The sequence below is a fragment of the Rhinoraja longicauda genome, chromosome 2, assembly GCF_053455715.1.
Source record: "Rhinoraja longicauda isolate Sanriku21f chromosome 2, sRhiLon1.1, whole genome shotgun sequence".
Classification (NCBI taxonomy): Eukaryota; Metazoa; Chordata; class Chondrichthyes; order Rajiformes; family Arhynchobatidae; genus Rhinoraja; species Rhinoraja longicauda.
Window position 1 is genome coordinate 2070839 of NC_135954.1, and position 21074 is coordinate 2091912.

The following is a 21074-nucleotide window of genomic DNA, read 5'->3' on the forward strand; positions in this document are numbered from 1 at the left end:
CCTGACATCAGTCTGAAGAAGGGTCTCGACCTGAAATGTCACCCTTTCCTTTTCTCCCGAGATGCTGCCTGTCCCGCTGAGTTACTCCAGCATTTTGTGTCTACCTTCGATTTAAAGCAGCATCTGCAGTTTCTTCCCCCGACCATCTACCTCATTGGAGACCCTCATACCATCTTTAATCGGACTTTACTGGACTTTATTTCACAAAACGTCCCTGTATCTGTACACTGTGGACGGCTCGATTGTAATCATGTATAGTCTTTCCTCTGACTGGTTAGCACGCAACAAAAAAGCTTTTCACTGCATCTCGGTACACAAGACAATAAACTAAGCTAAACTAACGTTTCTTTCCCCCTTTGTTCAGGAATTTATTGGGACTTTATTCCTTGGAGCTCTGGATGATGAAGGGTGATCATTTAGAGGTGTATAAAATCACGAGGGGAACAGGAAAGAGGGACTGCACAGAGTCTTTTACCCACAGTAGTGGAATCAAGAACTAAAGGGCATAGGTTTAAGGTGAGAGGAGGGGAACAAAGGACAACTTTTTCCACCCAGGGTGGTGGGTATATGGTCCATTAGAGCTGCCAGAGGAGGTGATTGGGGCAGGTACGATAACAACTTTTAAAAGCCCTTTGGATAGATATATGGACAGGATAGGTTTTGAGGGATATGTGCCAAAGGAAGGCAGGTGGGACCAGTGAAATGGGGCATGTTGGTTGGTATTGGGCGAGTTGAGCCAAAGAGCCTGTTTCCATACTGTGTGATTCTATAACTCACAGTTTATGTTCTTACTTAGTTGGTGATAAGTTGTCAACTAATCATAGATCAGTTTGGGCGGCACGGTGGTGCAGCGGTAGAGTTGCTGCCTTACAGCGAATGCAGCGCCAGAGACCCGGGTTCCATCCCGACTACGGGCGCTGTCTGCACGGAGTTTGTACGTTCTCCCCGTGACCTGCGTGGGTTTTCTCCGAGATCTTCGGTTTCCTCCCACACTTCAAAGACGTGCAGGTCTGTAGGTTAATTGGCTTGGTAAATGTAAAAATTGTCCCTAGTGGGTGTAGGATAGTGTTAATGTGCGGGGATCGCTGGTCGGCGCGGACCCGGTGGACCGAAAGGGCCTGTTTCCGCGCTGTATCTCTAAACAAAACTAAACTAAAAAATAAAGATACTGCATTCGACAATCAGTCTGAAGAAGGATTCCAACCCAAAACGTCATCTATCCATGTCCTTCAGAAATGCTGCCTGAGACGCTGAGTTACTCCAGGATTTTGTGTTCTATGCAAGATTCCAGCATCTGGAGTTCCTGATGTCCATCTATTTTAAGCATATATATAAGAAGATAACTGCAGATGCTGGTACAAATCGAAGGTATTTATTCACAAAATGCTGGAGTAACTCAGCAGGTCAGGCAGCATCTCGGGAGAGAAGGAATGGGTGACGTTTCGGGTTGTGACCCTTCTTCAGACTGATGTCAGGGGGGCGCGACAAAGGAAGGATATAGGTGGAGACAGGAAGATAGAGGGAGATCTGGGAAGGAGGAGGGGACGGGAGGGACAGAGGAACTATCTAAAGTTGGAGAAGTCGATGTTCATACCACTGGGCTGCAAGTGGGCCTCACTATGGCACTGGAGGAGGCCCATGACAGAAAGGTCGGACTGGGAATGGGAGGGGGAGTTGAAGCATATGTATATATTGTATGTTTCCATTTTTCTCTGAGTTGTACCAGTGTTCTCTAGTTTGATACTTGTTATCAACTATATTACATGGTGATAAGGAATGGTTCGATATCCTCTGTGATTGACAGTGAGATTGGCTGTTGCCAGAAACTGGGAAGTAAAACATGGAACGGGAGTTTTATTAACATCACTGGTTTCATCTCACATTTTCTCTGGGGAATAGAAGGTTGAGATAAGACCTAAGAGGTTTATAAAATATTATCAGGCAAAGGTGGCGCAGCGGTAGAGTTGCTGCCTTACAGCACTTTCAGCGCCAGAGACCCGGGTTCCATCCCAACCACGGGTGCTGTCTGTACGGAGTTTGTACGTTCTCCCCTTGACCTGCGTGGGTTTTCTCCGAGAGCTTCGCTTTCTTCCCGAACTACAAAGACGTACAGGTTTGTAGGTTAATTGGATTTCTATAAATATAAATTGTCCCTAGTGTGTGTAGGATAGTGTTAATGTGTGGGGAGCGCTGGTCGGCACGGACTCGGTGGGCTGAAGGGCCTGTTTCCGCGCTGAATCTCTAAACTGTAGAAAACTAGATAGGATAGAAAGAACCATTTGCAAGGTTTTTTTTACACAGAAGGTGGTGGGTGCCTGGAACGTGCTGCCAGGGGTGGTGGTGGAGGCAGATACGATTGTGGCCTTTAAGAGGCCTTTATATAGTCACATGGATAAGCAGGGAATGGAGGGATATGGATCTGGTGCTGGCAGAGGAGATTAGTACGGCACTGACATTGTGAGCCGAAAGGTTCCAGTGCTGTACCTGGTCCTGGGGTTGCTGTGCTGTACTGCTTTACGTTCAGATGAAGCTAAACCTTCCTCCATTCTGGAGTACAAAACTCTGACTGCAAAAGCAGTTTGGTAATATGAGACGTGCAACCCTCAATGCTGGAGTAACTCAGCGGGTCAGGCAGCATCTCTGGAGAACATGGATAGGTGACGTTTCACAGAGTGCTGGAGTAACTCAGCGGGTCAGGCAGCATCTCTGGAGAGAAGGAATGGGTGACGTTTCACAGAGTGCTGGAGTAAATCAGCGGGTCAGGCAGCGTCTCTGGAGAACATGGAAAGGTGACGTTTCAGGTTGGGACCTTTTTTCAGACTGATGGTGTGGGGGGTTGGGGGGCGGTGAAAGCTGGAAAAGAGGTGGGTGCGGACAAAGCCTGCCGAGTGATGTGGCCACGGGGGGGGGGAGGGTGATTGGGTGATGGGTAAAGTAAGTGAGAAAGGCTAGAGGTGAAAAAGAGACAAAGGGCATCAGATAAGGAGAGAAGAGGAGTGAAATGTGAAGCCAGAGGGAGGGATATGGGTGGAAGGGGACAAGAAAGTGGGAGAAAAGGGTGCACATCAGGGTTGGGGGTACCGGAACGAGTGGGGGGATATACAGGGCACTTCATTGCTGGACGGGCCTTTTTCAGATGAGATGATGAAAGGGCACTTACTGTGCCCTCCTGATTTTGATGGATATTGATAGCTAAGAAACCTAATACATGACAATATTTCAAAAAGGAACACAGAGATCTTGGTTTCGAGCCATTTGCTTACATCAAACAACAGAGTAATAAGACCTTCCACTTAATTGCTGATAGTTGCCAATCGTGCAATGATTGTTGAAGTTTCCTATGTAGCAGTGGTTGTAGTCTGAAGAAATTCATTGCCTGAACTCGTTTCAGCTGATTCATAGTTAATAAGGACTAGATGGGCGTGGACCCATTGGGTCCATACCTCTCCTGCGGGCCCGGCAACCCTCCCCCAACTGACGACACTTTGTCGGCTGAGGACTCTCCCCCGGGGGCCATGGGCGGGAGAGGGGGGAAGGAGCCAACCACCCAGGCCCCGGGCGGCCATCGCGGCGGCCAGAGTGAGCCGTGGACCCATTGGGTGCAAACCCAATGTACTTAAGGAAGTGGCGCTAGAAATTGTGGACGCATTGGTGATCATTTTCCAATGTTCTATAGATTCAGGATCAGTTCCTGTGGATTGGAGGGTAGCTAATGTAGTCCCACTTTTTAAGAAAGGATAGAGTGAGAAAACGGGAAATGATAGACCAGTTAGTCTGACATCAGTGGTGGGGAAGATGCTGGAGTCAATTATAAAAGACGAAATTGCGGAGCATTTGGATAGCAGTAACTGGATCGTTCCGAGTCAGCATGGATTTACGAAGGGGAAATCATGCTTGACTAATCTTCTGGAATTCTTTGAGGATGTAACTAGGAAAATTGACAGGGGAGAGCCGGTGGATGTGGTGTACCTCGACTTTCAGAAAGCCTTCGACAAGGTCCCACATAGGAGATTAGTGGGCAAAATTGGTATTGGGGGTAGGGTACTGACATGGATAGAAAATTGGTTGACAGACAGAAAGCAAAGAGTGGGGATAAATGGGTCCCTTTCAGAATGGCAGGCAGTGACTAGTGGGGTACCGCAAGGCTCGGTGCTGGGACCGCAGCTATTTACAATATACATTAATGACTTGGATGAAGGGATTAAAAGTACCATTAGCAAATTTGCAGATGATACAAAGCTGGGTGGTAGTGTGAGCTGTGAGGAAGATGCTATGAGGTTGCAGGGTGACTTGGACAGGTTGTGTGAGTGGGCGGATGCATGGCAGATGCAGTTTAATGTGGATAAGTGTGAGGTTATCCACTTTGGTGGTAAGAATAGGAAGGCAGAGTATTATCTGAATGGTGTCAAGTTAGGAAAAGGGGACATACGAGATCTGGGTGTCCTAGTGCATCAGTCACTGAAAGGAAGCATGCAGGTACAGCAGGCAGTGAAGAAAGCCAATGGAATGTTGGCCTTCATAACAAGAGGAGTTGAGTATAGGAGCAAAGAGGTCCATCTGCAGTTGTACAGGGCCCTAGTGAGACTGCACCTGGAGTACTTTGTGCAGTATTGGTCTGCAAATTTGAGGAAGGATATTCTTGCTATTGAGGGCGTGCAGCGTAGGTTTACTAGGTTAATTCCCGGAATGGCGGGACTGTCATATGTTGAAAGACTGGAGCGACTAGGCTTGTATACACTAGAATTTAGAAGGATGAGAGGGGATCTTATCGAAACGTATAAGATTATTAAGGGGTTGGACACGTTAGAGGCAGGATACATGTTCCCAATGTTGGGGGAGTCCAGAACAAGGGGCCACAGTTTAAGAATAAGGGGTAGGCCATTTAGAACTGAGATGAGGAAAAACTTTTTCAGTGAGAGAGTTGTAAATCTGTGGAATTCTCTGCCTCAGAAGGCAGTGGAGGCAAATTCTCTGAATGCATTCAAGAGAGAGCTAGATAGAGCTCTTAAGGATAGCGGAGTCAGGGGGTATGGGGAGAAGGCAGGAACGGGGTACTGATTGAGAATGATCAGCCATGATCACATTGAATGGCGGTGCTGGCTCGAAGGGCCGAATGGCTTCCTCCTGCACCTATTGTCTAATGTCTATTGTTACATCCTCAAAAAAATCCAGAGGATTTGTCAAGCATGATTTCCCCTTCATAAATCCATGCTGACTTTGATCGATCCCGCCACTGCTTTCCAAGTGCACTGTTCTAACATCTTTAACAATCGACTCCAGCATCTTCCCCACTACCAATGTAAGGCTAACTGGTCTCTAATTCCTCGTTTTCTCTTTCCCTCCTTTCTTAAAAAGTAGGGTTATATTGGCTACCCTCCAGTCCACAGGAACTGATCCAGTCGAGAGAACATTGGAAAATGATCATGATCACCAATGCATCCGCAATTTCTAGGGCCACCTCCTTGAGTACTCTGGAATGCAGACCATCAGGCCCTGGGGATTTATCTGCCTTCAGTTGCAACAGTTTACCTAACACCATTTCCTGACTAATGTGGATTCCCTTCAGTTCCTCCCTCCCATTAGATCCTCGGTCCCCAAGTATTTCTGGGAGATTGTTTGTGTCTTCCTTGGTGAAGACAGAACCAAAGTACTCGTTTAACTGTTCTGCCATTTCCTTGTTTCCCATTATCAATTCACCTATCTCTGACTGTAAGGGACCTGTCTCTGAGACTAGATAGTCGACTATAGACTATATAGATGGGGGACCTCATTGAAACTTACTGAATAGTGAAAGGCCTGGATGGAATGGATGTGTAGAGGATGTTTCCACCAGTGGAGAGACCAGGAGCAGTCCAATGCCTTAGAGTAAAAGGACTTACCTTCAGAAAAGAGATGAGGAGGAATTTCTTGAGTCTGAGGTTGGTGAATCTGTGGAAATCATTGCCACAGAAGGCTGTGAAGGCCAAGTCATTGTGTATTTTCAAAGCGGAGATTGATAGATTCTCGATTAGTACGGGTGTCATGGGTTATGGGGGGAAAGGTAGACTGATGGGACTGAAGGCTGATAAATCCCCAGGGCCTGATGGTCTGCATCCCAGAGTACTTAAGGAGGTGGCTCTAGAAATAGTGGAAGCATTGGAGATCATTTTTCAATGTTCTATAGATTCAGGATCAGTTCCTGTGGATTGGAGGATAGCAAATGTTATCCCACTTTTTAAGAAAGGAGGGAGAGAGAAAACGGGTAACTATAGACCAGTTAGTCTGACATCAGTGGTGGGGAAGATGCTGGAGTCAATTCTAAAAGACGAAATTGCTGAGCATTTGGATAGCAGTAACAGGATCATTCCGAGTCAGCATGGATTTACGAAGGGGAAATCATGCTTGACAAATCTACTGGAATTTTTTGAGGATGTAACTAGGAAAATTGACAGGGGAGAGTCAGTGGATGTGGTGTACCTCGACTTTCAGAAAGCCTTCGACAAGGTCCCACATAGGAGATTAGTGGGCAAAATTAGGGCACATTGTATTGGGGGTAGGGTACTGACATGGATAGAAAATTGGTTCTCAGACAGAAAGCAAAGAGTGGGGATAAATGGGTCCCTTTCGGAATGGCAGGCAGTGACCAGTGGGGTACCGCAAGGTTCGGTGCTGGGACCCCAGCTATTTACGATATACATTAATGACTTAGACGAAGGGATTAAAAGTACTATTAGCAAATTTGCAGATGATACTAAGCTGGGGGGTAGTGTGAATTGTGAGGAAGATGCAATAAGGCTGCAGGGTGACTTGGACAGGTTGTGTGAGTGGGCGGATACATGGCAGATGCAGTTTAATGTAGATAAGTGTGAGGTTATTCACTTTGGAAGTAAGAATAGAAAGGCAGATTATTATCTGAATGGTGTCAAGTTAGGAGGAGGGGGAGTTCAACGAGATCTGGGTGTCCTAGTGCATCAGTCAATGAAAGGAAGCATGCAGGTACAGCAGGCAGTGAAGAAAGCCAATGGAATGTTGGCCTTCGTAACAAGAGGAGTTGAGTATAGGAGCAAAGAGGTCCTTCTACAGTTGTACCGGGCCCTGGTGAGACCGCACCTGGAGTACTGTGTGCAGTTTTGGTCTCCAAATTTGAGGAAGGATATTCTTGCTATGGAGGGCGTGCAGCGTAGGTTCACTAGGTTAATTCCCGGAATGGCGGGACTGTCGTATGTTGAAAGGCTGGAACGATTGGGCTTGTATACACTGGAATTTAGAAGGATGAGGGGGGATCTTATTGAAACATATAAGATAATTAGGGGATTGGACACATTAGAGGCAGGAAACATGTTCCCAATGTTGGGGGAGTCCAGAACAAGGGGCCACAGTTTAACAATAAGGGGTAGGCCATTTAGAACGGAGATGAGGAAGAACTTTTTCAGTCAGAGAGTGGTGAAGGTGTGGAATTCTCTGCCTCAGAAGGCAGTGGAGGCCAGTTCGTTGGATGCTTTCAAGAGAGAGCTGGATAGAGCTCTTAAGGATAGCAGAGTGAGGGGGTATGGGGAGAAGGCAGGAACGGGGTGCTGATTGAGAGTGATCAGCCATGATCGCATTGAATGGCGGTGCTGGCTCGAAGGGCTGAATGGCCTACTCCTGCACCTATTGTCTATTGTAAAAAATAAATTAAAAAAGGCAGGAGAAGGGGGTTGAGGGGGAAAAATGGATCAGGCATAATTAAGGAGTAGATTTGATGGGCCGAATGGCCTAATTCTGCTCCTGTAACTTACGAACATGAATATTGTCAGAATGTTGCCTCATTGGAATTAAGGAGACAGACAATTTTTTCAGCTTTTGTATTATAATTATACTCTGAGTAATTGAATGTTAAATAATCTGAGGTGCAGACTATGTAGAAAGTCTACTCGCTTAATTGCAGGGGGTAATTTTCGTTGCAGAGAGAGGTGAAGAGGTAGGTACAAGAGGTGAATTTAAAAATAAATCATTCGGTATCATTCCAAAATCAAGCCGTATTGTTGCCTCAATGAAGACAGCATTGACATGATTGTTTCAAAGGCCTGGAGTTGGTTGCTTTTGGTGCTGGCTCTGTGGACAATATTTGCCAGCTAAATCATAGTCATAAAGCTGTGAAGTACCGAAAAAGGCCCTTCGGCCCAACTGACCCATGCTGACCTAGCTGCTGCCACTAAACTAGTTTAGTTTAGCTTATTATTGTCAGGTGTACCGGGGTACAATGAGAAACGTATGTTTGCATGCTATGCAATCAAAGAAAAGACTATATGTGAATACAATCGAGCTGTCCACAGTGCACAGATAACGGATAACGGGTACAACATCTAATGCAAGATGTAACACTGAAGTCTGATAAAGTCCAATTAAAGTTAGTTCACAGGTCTCTTATGAGGTAGATGGGAGGTCAGGACCACACTCTCGCTGATGAGAAGACCGATCAGTTGTCTGACAAAAACTGGAAACAATCTCCCTGAATCTAGAGGTATAGGTTTTCAAACTTGCCCAATGGGAGAGTGGAGAAGAGGGAGTGACCGGGGTTTGGCTGATCCTTGCTTATGCTGGTGGCCTTGCCGAGGCAGTGTGGTGAATTTGTAGAAGCCCTTTCCACCCCTTCCTTCCTTGCCTGCCAACCCCCCACCCCTGCCTATCCATCAAGTTTCAACAATGACCCAATTAATTCATTCCAAAATACCCACCATTGTCTTTATCTTTCCAAAGTAATTTTGCTAGGTCCTCTTGGGGAAGTATCTCCAACCTCTGCTTCTCTACACACTTGTATTCTGATGTTGGAATATCAATTGTTATTGCTGGATCTCTCAGTAACTAAATGCCTTCTTCATGGAATCCTTTCCTAAAGCCCTTCCTCATTACCTCTTTAACTTCCTTCTGTGTTTCTAATTATGTAAAAATATCCAAAGTGCAAGTTTCCTTTTGTAAATATAACACAAAGTGCTGGAGTAACTCAGCGGGTCAGGCAGCATCTGTGGAGAACATGGATAGGTGACGTTTCACAGAGTGCTGGAGTAACTCAGCGGGTCAGGCAGCATCTCTGGAGAACATGGATAGGTGATGTTTCACAGAGTGACAATAGACAATAGACAATAGGTGCAGGAGTAGGCCATTCGGCCCTTCGTGCCAACACCGCCATTCAATGTGATCATGGCTGATCATTCTCAATCAGTACCCCGTTCCTGCTTTCTCCCCATACCCCCTGACTCCGCTATCCTTAAGAGCTCTATGTAGCTCTCTCTTGAATGTATTCAGAGAATTGGCCTCCACTGCCCTCTGAGGCAGAGAATTCCACAGATTCACAACTCTTTGACTGAAAACGTTTTTCCTCATCTCTGTTCTAAATGGCCTACCCCTTATTCTTAAACCCTGGCCCCTGGAGTAACTCAGCGGGTCAGGCAGCATCTCTGGAGAACATGGATAGATGACGTTTCACAGAGTGCTGGAGTAACTCAGCGGGTCAGGCAGCATCTGTGGAGAACATGGATAGGTGACGTTTCACAGAGTGCTGGAGTGACTCAGTGGGTCAGGCAGCATCTCTGGAGAACATGGACAAGTGCCATTTCCCAAAGTGCTGGAGTAACTAAGCAGGTCAGGCAGCATCTCTGGAAGACATAGACAGGTGATATTTTAGGTCGGGGCCCTGCATCCGAATCAAAATGTCACCTATCCATGTCCTCCAAAGATGCTAATGCTTTGCACTTTGTGTTCTGTGCAAGATTCCTACATCTGCAGTTCATTGCTGTTGCTCTTGGGGAAGTATCACCGCTACAGTTGTACCGGGCCCTGGTGAAACCGCACCTGGAGTACTGTGTGCAGTTTTGGTCTCCAAATTTGAGGAAGGATATTCTTGCTATTGAGGGCGTGCAGCGTAGGTTTACTAGGTTAATTCCTGGAATGGCGGGACTGTCGTATGTTGAAAGGCTGGAGCAATTAGGCTTGTATACACTGGAATTTAGAAGGATGAGGGGGGATCTTATTTAAACATATAAGATCATAAGGGGATTGGACACATTAGAGGCAGGAAACATGTTCGCAATGTTGGGGGAGTCCAGAACAAGGGGCCACAGTTTAAGAATAAGGGGTAGGCCATTTAGAACGGAGATGAGGAAGAACTTTTTCAGTCAGAGAGTGGTGAAGGTGTGGAATTTTCTGCCTCAGAAGGCAGTGGAGGCCAGTTCGTTGGATGCTTTCAAGAGAGAGCTGGATAGAGCTCTTAAGGATAGCGGAGTGAGGGGGTATGGGGGAGAAGGCAGGAACGGGGTACTGATTGAGAGTGATCAGCCATGATCGCATTGAATGGCGGTGCTGGCTCGAAGGGCTGAATGGCCTACTCCTGCACTTATTGTCTATTGTCTATTGTGTGTCCTTTGGTGAATGGTTAGCTTCAAATTTCAAGGTAATAACTAAACGAGTAACTGGTTTATAAATATCAAGAGTCGTGAGTATTTACTTGTCATGTGTACCGGCAAGGGAAGTCAAGTCAAGTCAAGTCAAGTCAAGTTTATTTGTCACATATACATACGCGATGTGCAGTGAAATGAAAGTGGCAATGCCTGCGGATTGTGCAAAAAAAGAATTACAGTTACAGCATATAAATTAAAGTTAATACAGAGAAGACAAAATGTAATCCCTGGAGTTATAAAAGTTAACAGTCCTGACAGCCTGTGGGAAGAAACTCCGTCTCACCCTCTCCGTTTTCACAGCGTGACAGCGGAGGCGTTTGCCTGACCGTAGCAGCTGGAACAGTCCGTTACTGGGGTGGTAGGAGTCCCCCATAATGTTGCTGGCTCTGGATCTGCACCTCCTGATGTATAGGTCCTGCAGGGGGGTGAGTGTAGTTCCCATGGTGCGTTCTGCCGAACACTCTACTCTATAATAATATATAACCATATAATATAACCATATAACAACTACAGCATGGAAACAGGCCTGTCCGGCCCTACCAGTCCACGCCGACCACTCTCCCTGACCTAGTCTCATCTACCTGCACTCAGACCATAACCCTCTAATCCCCTCTTATCCATATACCTATCCAATTTACTCTTAAATAATAAAATCGAGCCAGCCTCCACCACTTCCACCGGAAGCCCATTCCATACAGCCACCACCCTCTGAGTAAAGAAGTTACCCCTCATGTTACCCCTAAACTTTTGTCCCTCAATTCTGAAGCTATGTCCCCTTGTTGGAATCTTCCCCACTCTCAAAGGGAAAAGCCTACCCACGTCAACTCTGTCCGTCCCTCTCAAAATTTTAAAAACCTCTATCAAGTCCCCCCTCAACCTTCTACGCTCCAAAGAATAAAGACCCAACCTGTTCAACCTCTCTCTGTAGCCTAAGTGCTGAAACCCAGGCAACATTCTAGTAAATCTCCTCTGTACCCTCTCCATTTTGTCGACATCCTTCCTATAATTTGGCGACCAGAACTGCACACCATACTCCAGATTCGGCCTCACCAATGCCCTGTACAATTTTAACATTACATCCCAACTTCTATACTCGATGCTCTGATTTATAAAGGCAAGCATACCAAACGCCTTCTTCACCACCCTATCCACATGAGATTCCACCTTCAGGGAACAATGCACAGTTATTCCCAGATCCCTCTGTTCCACTGCATTCCTCAATTCCCTACCATTTACCCTGTACGTCCTATTTTGATTTGTCCTACCAAAATGCAGCACCTCACACTTATCAGCATTAAACTCCATCTGCCATCTTTCAGCCCACCCTTCCAAAAGGCCCAAGTCTCTCTGTAGACTTTGAAACTCTACTTCATTATTAACTACACCACCTATCTTAGTATCATCTGCATATTTACTAATCCAATTTGCCACACCATCATCCAGATCATTAATGTAAATGACAAACAACAGTGGACCCAACACAGATCCTTGGGGTACTCCACTAGACACTGGCCTCCAACCTGACATACAATTGTCAACCATTACCCTCTGGTATCTCCCATTCAGCCATTGTTGAATCCATCTTGCAACCTCACTATTAATACCCAACGATTTAACCTTCTTAATCAACCTTCCATGTGGAACCTTGTCAAATGCCTTACTGAAGTCCATATAGGCAACATCCACAGCCTTGCCCTTATCAATTTCCCTGGTAACCTCTTCAAAAAATTCAAGAAGATTAGTCAAACATGACCTTCCAGGCACAAATCCATGTTGACTGTTTCTAATCAGGCCTTGTTTGTCCAAATAATTATATATATTGTCCCTAAGTATCTTTTCCATTAATTTTCCCACCACAGACGTCAAACTAATAGGTCTATAACTGCTAGGTTTACTTTTAGAACCTTTTTTTAACAAAGGCACAACATGCGCAATGCGCCAATCTTCCGGCACCATCCCCGTTTCTAATGACGTTTGAAATATTTCCGTCATAGCCCCTGCTATTTCTGCACTAACTTCCCTCAATGTCCTAGGGAATATCCTATCAGGACCTGGAGACTTATCCACTTTTATATTTTTCAAAAGTGTCCGTACCTCCTCTTCTTTAATCCTCATAATTTCCATCACTACTGTACTTGTTTCGCTTACCTCACATAATTCAATATCCTTCTCCTCGGTGAATACCGAAGAAAAGAAATTGTTTAATATCTCCCCCATTTCTTCCGGCTCAGCACATAGCTGTCCACTCTGACTCTCTAATGGACCAATTTTATCCCTCACTATCCTTTTGCTATTGACATATCTGTAGAACCCCTTGGGGTTTACTTTTACATTACTTGCCAAAGCAGCCTCATATCTTTTTTTCGCTTTTCTAATTTCCTTCTTAAGATTCCTTTTACATTCTTTATATTCCTCAAGAACCTCATTTACTCCCTGCCGCTTATATTTATTGTATATCTCCCTCTTTTTCCGAACCAAGTGTCCACTTTCCCTGGAAAACCACGGCTCTTTCAAATTATTATTCTTTCCTTTCCACCGAACAGGGACATAAAGACTCTGTACTCTCAAAATGTCACCTTTAAATATCCTCCATTTCTCTATTATATCCTTTTCATAAAACAAAAAGTTCCATTTCACTCCTTTTAAATCCTTTCTCATCTCCTCAAAATTAGCCTTTCTCCAATCCAAAATCTCAACCCTTGGTCCAGATTTGACCTTCTCCATAATGATATTGAAACTAATGGCATTGTGATCACTAGACCCAAAGTGCTCCTCATTATAATAATAATATAATAATAATATATAATAATCAATAATATATATAATAATAATAATATATACTCTGAATAATTTATTGTTAACTTGCTGCAGCTTTAGGTCCATTAATGCAATAAAACAATAAATAAATAAATATATAACAATCAATATATTAATAATCCGTAATAACAGGTAACCATCCTATAATAGTGCAGAAAGGAAGTGGGGAATGTGACCAAGGCAATGTCCATAATAAGTTATGTTTGTTGAGCTTGGCTTGTGCTTGGTATTGAGCCATGTTCAGGAGTCTGATGATTGCTGGCAAGAAGCTGTTCTTGAACCCCATGGTTTACAGGCGCCTGTACCCCCTTGCCAATGGTAGCAGTGAGATGAGAGCGTGGCCAGGGTGGTGTGGATCCTTTTTAAAAAAAATTGTCTGCTTTTTTGAGGCAGTAACTCTTGTAGATGCCTTCCATGGCGGGGAGGTGAGTTCTTGTGATGGGCTGGGCAGTGTCCACTGCTTTCTGTTGCCTCCTTTATTTCTGTAAGTTTGACTTACCAAACTCAGCCATTATGTGGAAGTTGGGTAGACTGTTTGGTGCTATACCAAATCTGTCGATAAACGTCGAGGGGTAGAGGTGATTTCTAGTCAGGATCGAACCCGGGTCTTTGGTGCTGTAAGTAGGGTTGCCAACTGTCCCGTATTAGCCAGGACATCCCGTAAATTGGTTTGTCCTGTACGGGACCGCCCTTGTCCCGTATTAGGCCCGGGGAGCGCTGTAGACCCAGACACCGTCGGCCTGGACAGCGTAGGTCCGGAGTCCCGGGCGCCTAATGGAGGTTGCGCAACAACCTGCCTCCCGGCCCGGGCAGCCGCTATTGGTAGAGCAGGAGCACGTGGCCGCTGGCTGAGTGAGATCTCACGTGGGGCGCGGGGTGGTGACATCACCTTGTTCCTTATTTGGGACAAGTGAGATAGTTGGCCACCCTGACTGCATTGAATGAATTCCTGTTTGTGTGTGTGTGTCACTTCAACTAACCAACGAGACTTTGCTTGCTCTCAGCTGTTCGCTAAGGTGCAACATGGAGAAGAGCTTCATCTCTTTGAGAAGGGGTACCGCACATCCTGCAAACAAGAGAGCCACACGTTAGAAGCCGTCAAACTACTTGAGTTTGATTTGAAACAGACCCTGAACAAAGTCATGACGCATCTCTTTGGAAAAGGTACGTACAGTGCGATAACATGGATGTGACCACATTGTAATCCTTGCAGTGCCTCTTCACTTCTGGCATTGCCACATGGTGCATTTTCACAAAGCTAATGAGTCCGGTTTTCTTTAGAGATACAGCGCGGAAACAGGCCCTTCGGCCCACCTGGTCCGTGCCGACCAGCAATCCCCGCACATTAACACTGTCCTACACCCACTAGGGACAATTTTTACATTTGCCAAGCCAATTAACCTACAAACCTGCAGGTCTTTGGAATGTGGGAGGAAACCGAAGATCTTGGAGAAAACCCATGCAGATCACGGGGAGAACGTACAAACTCCGTACAGACAGTCCCCTTAGTCGGGATGGAACCTGGGTCTCCGGCGCTGCATTCGCTGTAAGGCAGCAACTCTACCGCTGCACCACCGTCACCGGTCGTGAAAGCGAACTGTTTGATTCAAACACTACATTGTTTTCTTCCGTGTAGAAGGCTTATAGTATGAGTGGAACTTGGAGTTAGCACTCACCTCCACAGCTGGATCCTCAACCTCCTGACCAACAGATCACAATCTGTGAGGATAGGAGACAATAGACAATAGACAATAGGTGCAGGAGTAGGCCATTCAGCCCTTCGAGCCAGCACCGCCATTCAATGCGATCATGGCTGATCACTCTCAATCAGTACCCCGTTCCTGCCTTCTCCCCATATCCCCTCACTCCGCTATCCTTAAGAGCTCTATCCAGCTCTCTCTTGAAAGCATCCAACGAACTGACCTCCACTGCCTTCTGAGGCAGAGAATTCCACAACTTCACCACCCTCTGACTGAAAAAGTTCTTCCTCATCTCCGTTCTAAATGGCCTACCCCTTATTCTTAAACTGTGGCCCCTTGTTCTGGACTCCCCCAACATTGGGAACATGTTATCTGCCTCTAATGTGTCCAATCCCCTAATTATCTTATATGTTTCAATAAGATCCCCCCTCATCCTTCTAAATTCCAGTGTATACAAGCCCAATCGCTCCAGCCTTTCAACATACGACAGTCCCGCCATTCCGGGAATTAACCTAGTGAACCTACGCTGCACGCCCTCCATAGCAAGAATATCCTTCCTCAAATTTGGAGACCAAAACTGCACACAGTACTCCAGGTGCGGTCTCACCAGGGCCCGGTACAACTGTAGAAGGACCTCTTTGCTCCTATACTCAACTCCTCTTGTTACGAAGGCCAACATTCCATTGGCTTTCTTCACTGCCTGCTGTACCTGCATGCTTCCTTTCATTGACTGATGCACTAGGACACCCAGATCCCGTTGAACTCCCCCTCCTCCTAACTTGACACCATTCAGATAATAATCTGCCTTTCTATTCTTACTTCCAAAGTGAATAACCTCACACTTATCTACATTAAACTGCATCTGCCATGTATCCGCCCACTCACACAACCTGTCCAAGTCACCCTGCAGCCTTATTGCATCTTCCTCACAATTCACACTACCCCCCAGCTTAGTATCATCTGCAAATTTGCTAATGGTACTTTTAATCCCTTCGTCTAAGTCATTAATGTATATCGTAAATAGCTGGGGTCCCAGCACCGAACCTTGCGGTACCCCACTGGTCACTGCCTGCCATTCCGAAAGGGACCCATTTATCCCCACTCTTTGCTTTCTGTCTGTCAACCAATTTTCTATCCATGTCAGTACCCTACCCCCAATACCATGTGCCCTAATTTTGCCCACTAATCTCCTATGTGGGACCTTGTCGAAGGCTTTCTGAAAGTCGAGGTACACCACATCCACTGACTCTCCCTTGTCAATTTTCCTAGTTACATCCTCAAAAAATTCCAGTAGATTTGTCAAGCATGATTTCCCCTTCATAAATCCATGCTGACTCGGAATGATCCCGTTACTGCTATCCTAGTGTATACTCCTCTATGATACTCCTCAACACTGATGACCCTAAAGGATGCCTTCTCAGCTGTCGGAGTGGAGATTTAAGAGTGGAGCGATTGTAATGCGTCATTGCAGATCCACTTCTGTGACCAGCACACAAAGAATCTTGGTTCACTGGGCTCCATCTGGAATCGATGGGCCTTTGAGTCAGCGCCTCTTGTAGATCCCTTCGATGGGAGGTTGGTACCCGTGATGGACAAGGCAGTGTTAGTGTCTACCACTCTGTAATCTCCTTTGTTCGAGTTGCTGAATCAGGCCGTGATGCTACCAGTCATTATGCTGTCTTAACCAACACCTGTAGATGTACAAGAGCGTATTTGTGGACATACTGAATCTCCGCAATCTTCTAAGGAAGTAAAGGCATTCATTGATGTGCTTTCTTTGTAAATAGATTGTCTTTGGGAATAAAAAATTCTATTTGTCCATTTTACCAGGTGGTCCGTATCATCCTGCTGACCGTGACACCTCTCCTCACTGTCAACTCCACGACTGAATTTAGTGTCATCTGCTGGCTTACTGTTCATAACTGTTACAATCATGTCCTAATCATTAACGCATCTGACAAATGCACGGGTTTCCAGTCACAGCGATATCCCTCCTAAACACCTTCACACTCTGCTTCCTTTTACCAAGTCAATTTTGGATCTCATTTTCCAACTTTGCCTGGATCTCTTGGCTTCTAGCCTTTTGTACCAGACTCCGATGTGGCCTCACTGATGTTATGTGGACTGCATTAACTGCACTGACCCTCCCCAATACATTTTGTTACCTCATTGAAAAATTCAATTAAATTGATCAGACAAGATCTCTTCCCGGCAAAACCATGTTGTCTTTGATTAGTCTCTGCCTTTACAAGTGCAGATTCATCTTGTCCTTCTAATTTTCTTTTCCTAATAATTTTTCTGCCACTACTCTCCCTGCCTGACCTGCTGACTTACTCCAGCATTGTGTTTTTTGCTCCCTCCCATTGATGTGAGACTCAGGCCAGTAATTACCTGGCTTATCTCGGTGGCTCTTCAACAGGTAATGGTTTAATATTGTCACGTGGACCAAGATACAGTGAAATACTTGGCCTTGTGTGCCCTCCTGCCAGTTCATTCCATACGTGAGTACAACAGGTAGGACAATGGAGAAAATTAACAGACTGGAGTTACAGTTACAGAGAAAGTGCAGATGTATTCACGAGAGTTTAGAAGGATGAGAGGGGATCTTATAGAGACGTATAAAAGTATGAAAGAACTGGACAAGCTAGATGCAGGAAAAATGTTCCCAATGTTGGGGAAGTCCAGAACCAGGGGCCACAGTCTAAGAATAAAGGGGGAGGCCATTTAAAACTGAAGTGAGAAAAAACCTTTTTCACCCAGAGAGTTGTGAATTTGTGGAATTCTCTGCCGCAGAGGGCAGTGGAGGCCAATTCACTGGATGAATTTAAAAAAGAGTTAGATAGAGCTCTAGAGGCTCGTGGAATCATGGGATATGGGGAGAAGGCAGGCACGGGTTACTGATTGTGGATGATTAGCCATGATCACAATGAATGGTGGTGCTGGTTCTAAGAGCCCAATGGCCTCCTCCTGCACCTATTTTCTATGTTTCTATTTTGCTATGTTTCATTCATGAGTACAACAGGTAGTACAATGGAGAAAATTAACAGACTGTGGTTACAGCTACAGAGAAAGTGCAGATGAAAAAATATTCAGGAGCTGCAAATAGGTTTAGTTTAGTTTTATATTGTCACGTGTACAGTGAAAAGCTTTTGTTTGTACGCTATCCAGTCAAAAGGACTATACATGAAGACAGTCAAGCCGTCTGCAGTACACGGATAAAGGGTACAACATTTAGTGCAAGATTTAACATTGAATATAACAGGTATATTGGAAGATTAGAATAATAGGATGCGGTATGAAAAGGGTCATTGGTTCAGGAGAGATAACAGCAGGGAGGAAATTGTCCTTGAATCTGGTGGTAGAGTCATACAGTGTGGAAACAGGCCTTTCGGCCCAACCTGCTCACACTGACCAACATGTCCCATCTACGCTGCGTGGTGTGTGCTTTCAAACGTTTGTACCTCTGCCCCCAGGAAGAGGGGAGAAGGGAGTTGTTGGCTGCTTCCTATCAAGGTATCAGATTTGCTGGGCAGCAGCCTTGTGGCACAGCAGTAGAGTTGCTGCCTCACAGCGCCAGAGGCCCAGGTTCGACCCTGACTACAGGTGCTGTCTGTGCGGAGTTTGCACGTTCTCTCAGTCACCTCGTGGGTTTTCTCCGGGTGCTCCGATTTCCTTCCACATTCCAAAGACGTGCAGGTTTGTAAATTAATTGGCTTCTCCTATTGCGTAGGATGCAAAACTGGAACAACATAGAACTAGTGTACGGGTGATGTGTGAATGGCGTGAAGTTGGAGCACCGAAGGGCCTGTTGCCACGCTATATCTCTAACTAAACGAAAACAACTAAACAGTCATTTGGAAACTCACATATGGCCAACTAAAATGTAAAATGTCAGTTCGGCCCTAGCAACCTTCTCCTTTACCCCCCAGATGGGCCTGGGTGCATCTCATCAGCCCCTGGGCATTAGTCCTGCCAATAAAACATCCTCATTTTTGAAAACAATATGACATAAAATCTCACCGCCCCCCTGCAAAGAATTCTCCAATTACTATCTCCCTGGAGATGTCTTTTGAATGTTGTGACAGTACCTGCCTCAACTACCTCCTCTGGCAGCTAATTCCGTATATCCACCACCCTCTGTATGAAAAGTTGTTTCTCAGGTTCCTATTAAATCTTTCCTCTCTCACCTTAAACCTATGCCCTCTGGTTTTTGATTTCCCCAATCCTGTGTAAAAGACAGGAATTAGACATGTGTGCATTCACCCTACCTATCCTCCCCATGAGTTTTTATATCTCTACAAGATCACCCCTCATCCTCCTGGACTCAATAAAGTCCGAGCCTGCTTGCAACTCAGGTCCTGGGAACAACCTCGTTAATCTTCACAGCACTCTTTCCAGCTTTACGCCACCCTTCCTACCACAGGGTGACCAAAACTGAACACACAACTCCAAAATACAATGGATAGACACAAAAACCTGGAGTAACTCAGCGGGTCAGGCAGCATCTCTGGAGAGAAGGAATAGGTGATGTTTCGGGTCACCACCCTTCTTCAGACTAGTTAGGGAAAAGGGAAACGAGAGATACAGACGATGATGTAGAGAGATAGACAATAGACAATAGACAATAGGTGCAGGAGTAGGCCATTCAGCCCTTCGAGCCAGCACCGCCATTCAATGCGATCATGGCTGATCACTCTCAATCAGTACCCCGTTCCTGCCTTCTCCCCATACCCCCTCACTCCGCTATCCTTAAGAGCTCTATCCAGCTCTCTCTTGAAAGCATCCAACGAACTGGCATCCACTGCCTTCTGAGGCAGAGACTTCCACACCTTCACCACTCTCTGACTGAAAAAGTTCTTCCTCATCTCCGTTCTAAATGGCCTACCCCTTATTCTTAAACTGTGGCCCCTTGTTCTGGACTCCCCCAACAATGGGAACATGTTTTCTGCCTCTAATGTGTCCAATCCCCTAATTATCTTATATGTTTCAATAAGATCCCCCCTCATCCTTCTAAATTCCAGTGTATACAAGCCCAATTGCTCCAGCCTTTCAACATACGACAGTCCCGCCATTCCGGGAATTAACCTAGTGAACCTACGCTGCACGCCCTCCATAGCAAGAATATCCTTCCTCAAATTTGGAGACCAAAACTGCACACAGTACTCCAGGTGCGGTCTCACCAGGGCCCGGTACAACTGTAGAAGGACCTCTTTGCTCCTATACTCAACTCCTCTTGTTATGAAGGCCAACATTCCATTGGCTTTCTTCACTGCCTGCTGCACCTGCATGCTTCCTTTCATTGACTGATGCACTAGGACACCCAGATCTCGTTGAACTCCCCCTCCTCCTAACTTGACACCATTCAGATAATAATCTGCCTTTCTATTCTTACTTCCAAAGTGAATAACCTCACACTTATCTACATTAAACTGCATCTGCCATGTATCCGCCCACTCACACAACCTGTCCAAGTCACCCTGCAGCCTTATTGCATCTTCCTCACAATTCACACTACCCCCCAGCTTAGTATCATCTGCAAATTTGCTAATGGTACTTTTAATCCCTTCGTCTAAGTCATTAATGTATATCGTAAATAGCTGGGGTCCCAGCGCCGAACCTTGCGGTACCCCACTGGTCACTGCCTCCCATTCCGAAAGGGACCCATTTATCCCCACTCTTTGCTTTCTGTCTGTCAACCAATTTTCTATCCATGTCAGTACCCTACCCCCAATACCATGTGCCCTAATTTTGCCCACTAATCTCCTATGTGGGACCTTGTCGAAGGCTTTCTGAAAGTCGAGGTACACCACATCCACTGACTCTCCCCTGTCAATTTTCCTAGTTACTTCCTCAAAAAATTCCAGTAGATTTGTCAAGCATGATTTCCCCTTCGTAAATCCATGCTGACTCGGAATGATCCTGTTACTGCTATCCAAATGCTCAGCAATTTCGTCTTTTATAATTGACTCCAGCATCTTCCCCACCACTGATGTCAGACTAACTGGTCTATAATTACCCGTTTTCTCTCTCCCTCGTTTCTTAAAAAGTGGGATAACATTTGCTATCCTCCAATCCACAGGAACTGATCCTGAATCTATAGAACATTGAAAAATGATCTCCAATGCTTCCACTATTTCTAGAG

The 21074-nt window shown here is 45.6% G+C and overlaps 1 protein-coding gene across 3 annotated transcripts in view; it reads left to right on the plus strand.

Annotated features, from left to right (window-relative positions):
- Positions 1-21074, plus strand: part of fars2 (phenylalanyl-tRNA synthetase 2, mitochondrial) — a 368551-nt gene that overhangs the window by 118721 nt on the left and 228756 nt on the right. For all 3 annotated transcript variants that reach the window (XM_078413844.1, XM_078413860.1, XM_078413852.1), the window contains one exon: positions 14237-14396. In XM_078413844.1, coding sequence (XP_078269970.1) covers positions 14237-14396 — 160 coding nt within the window. The remainder of the gene's footprint in view (positions 1-14236; positions 14397-21074) is intronic.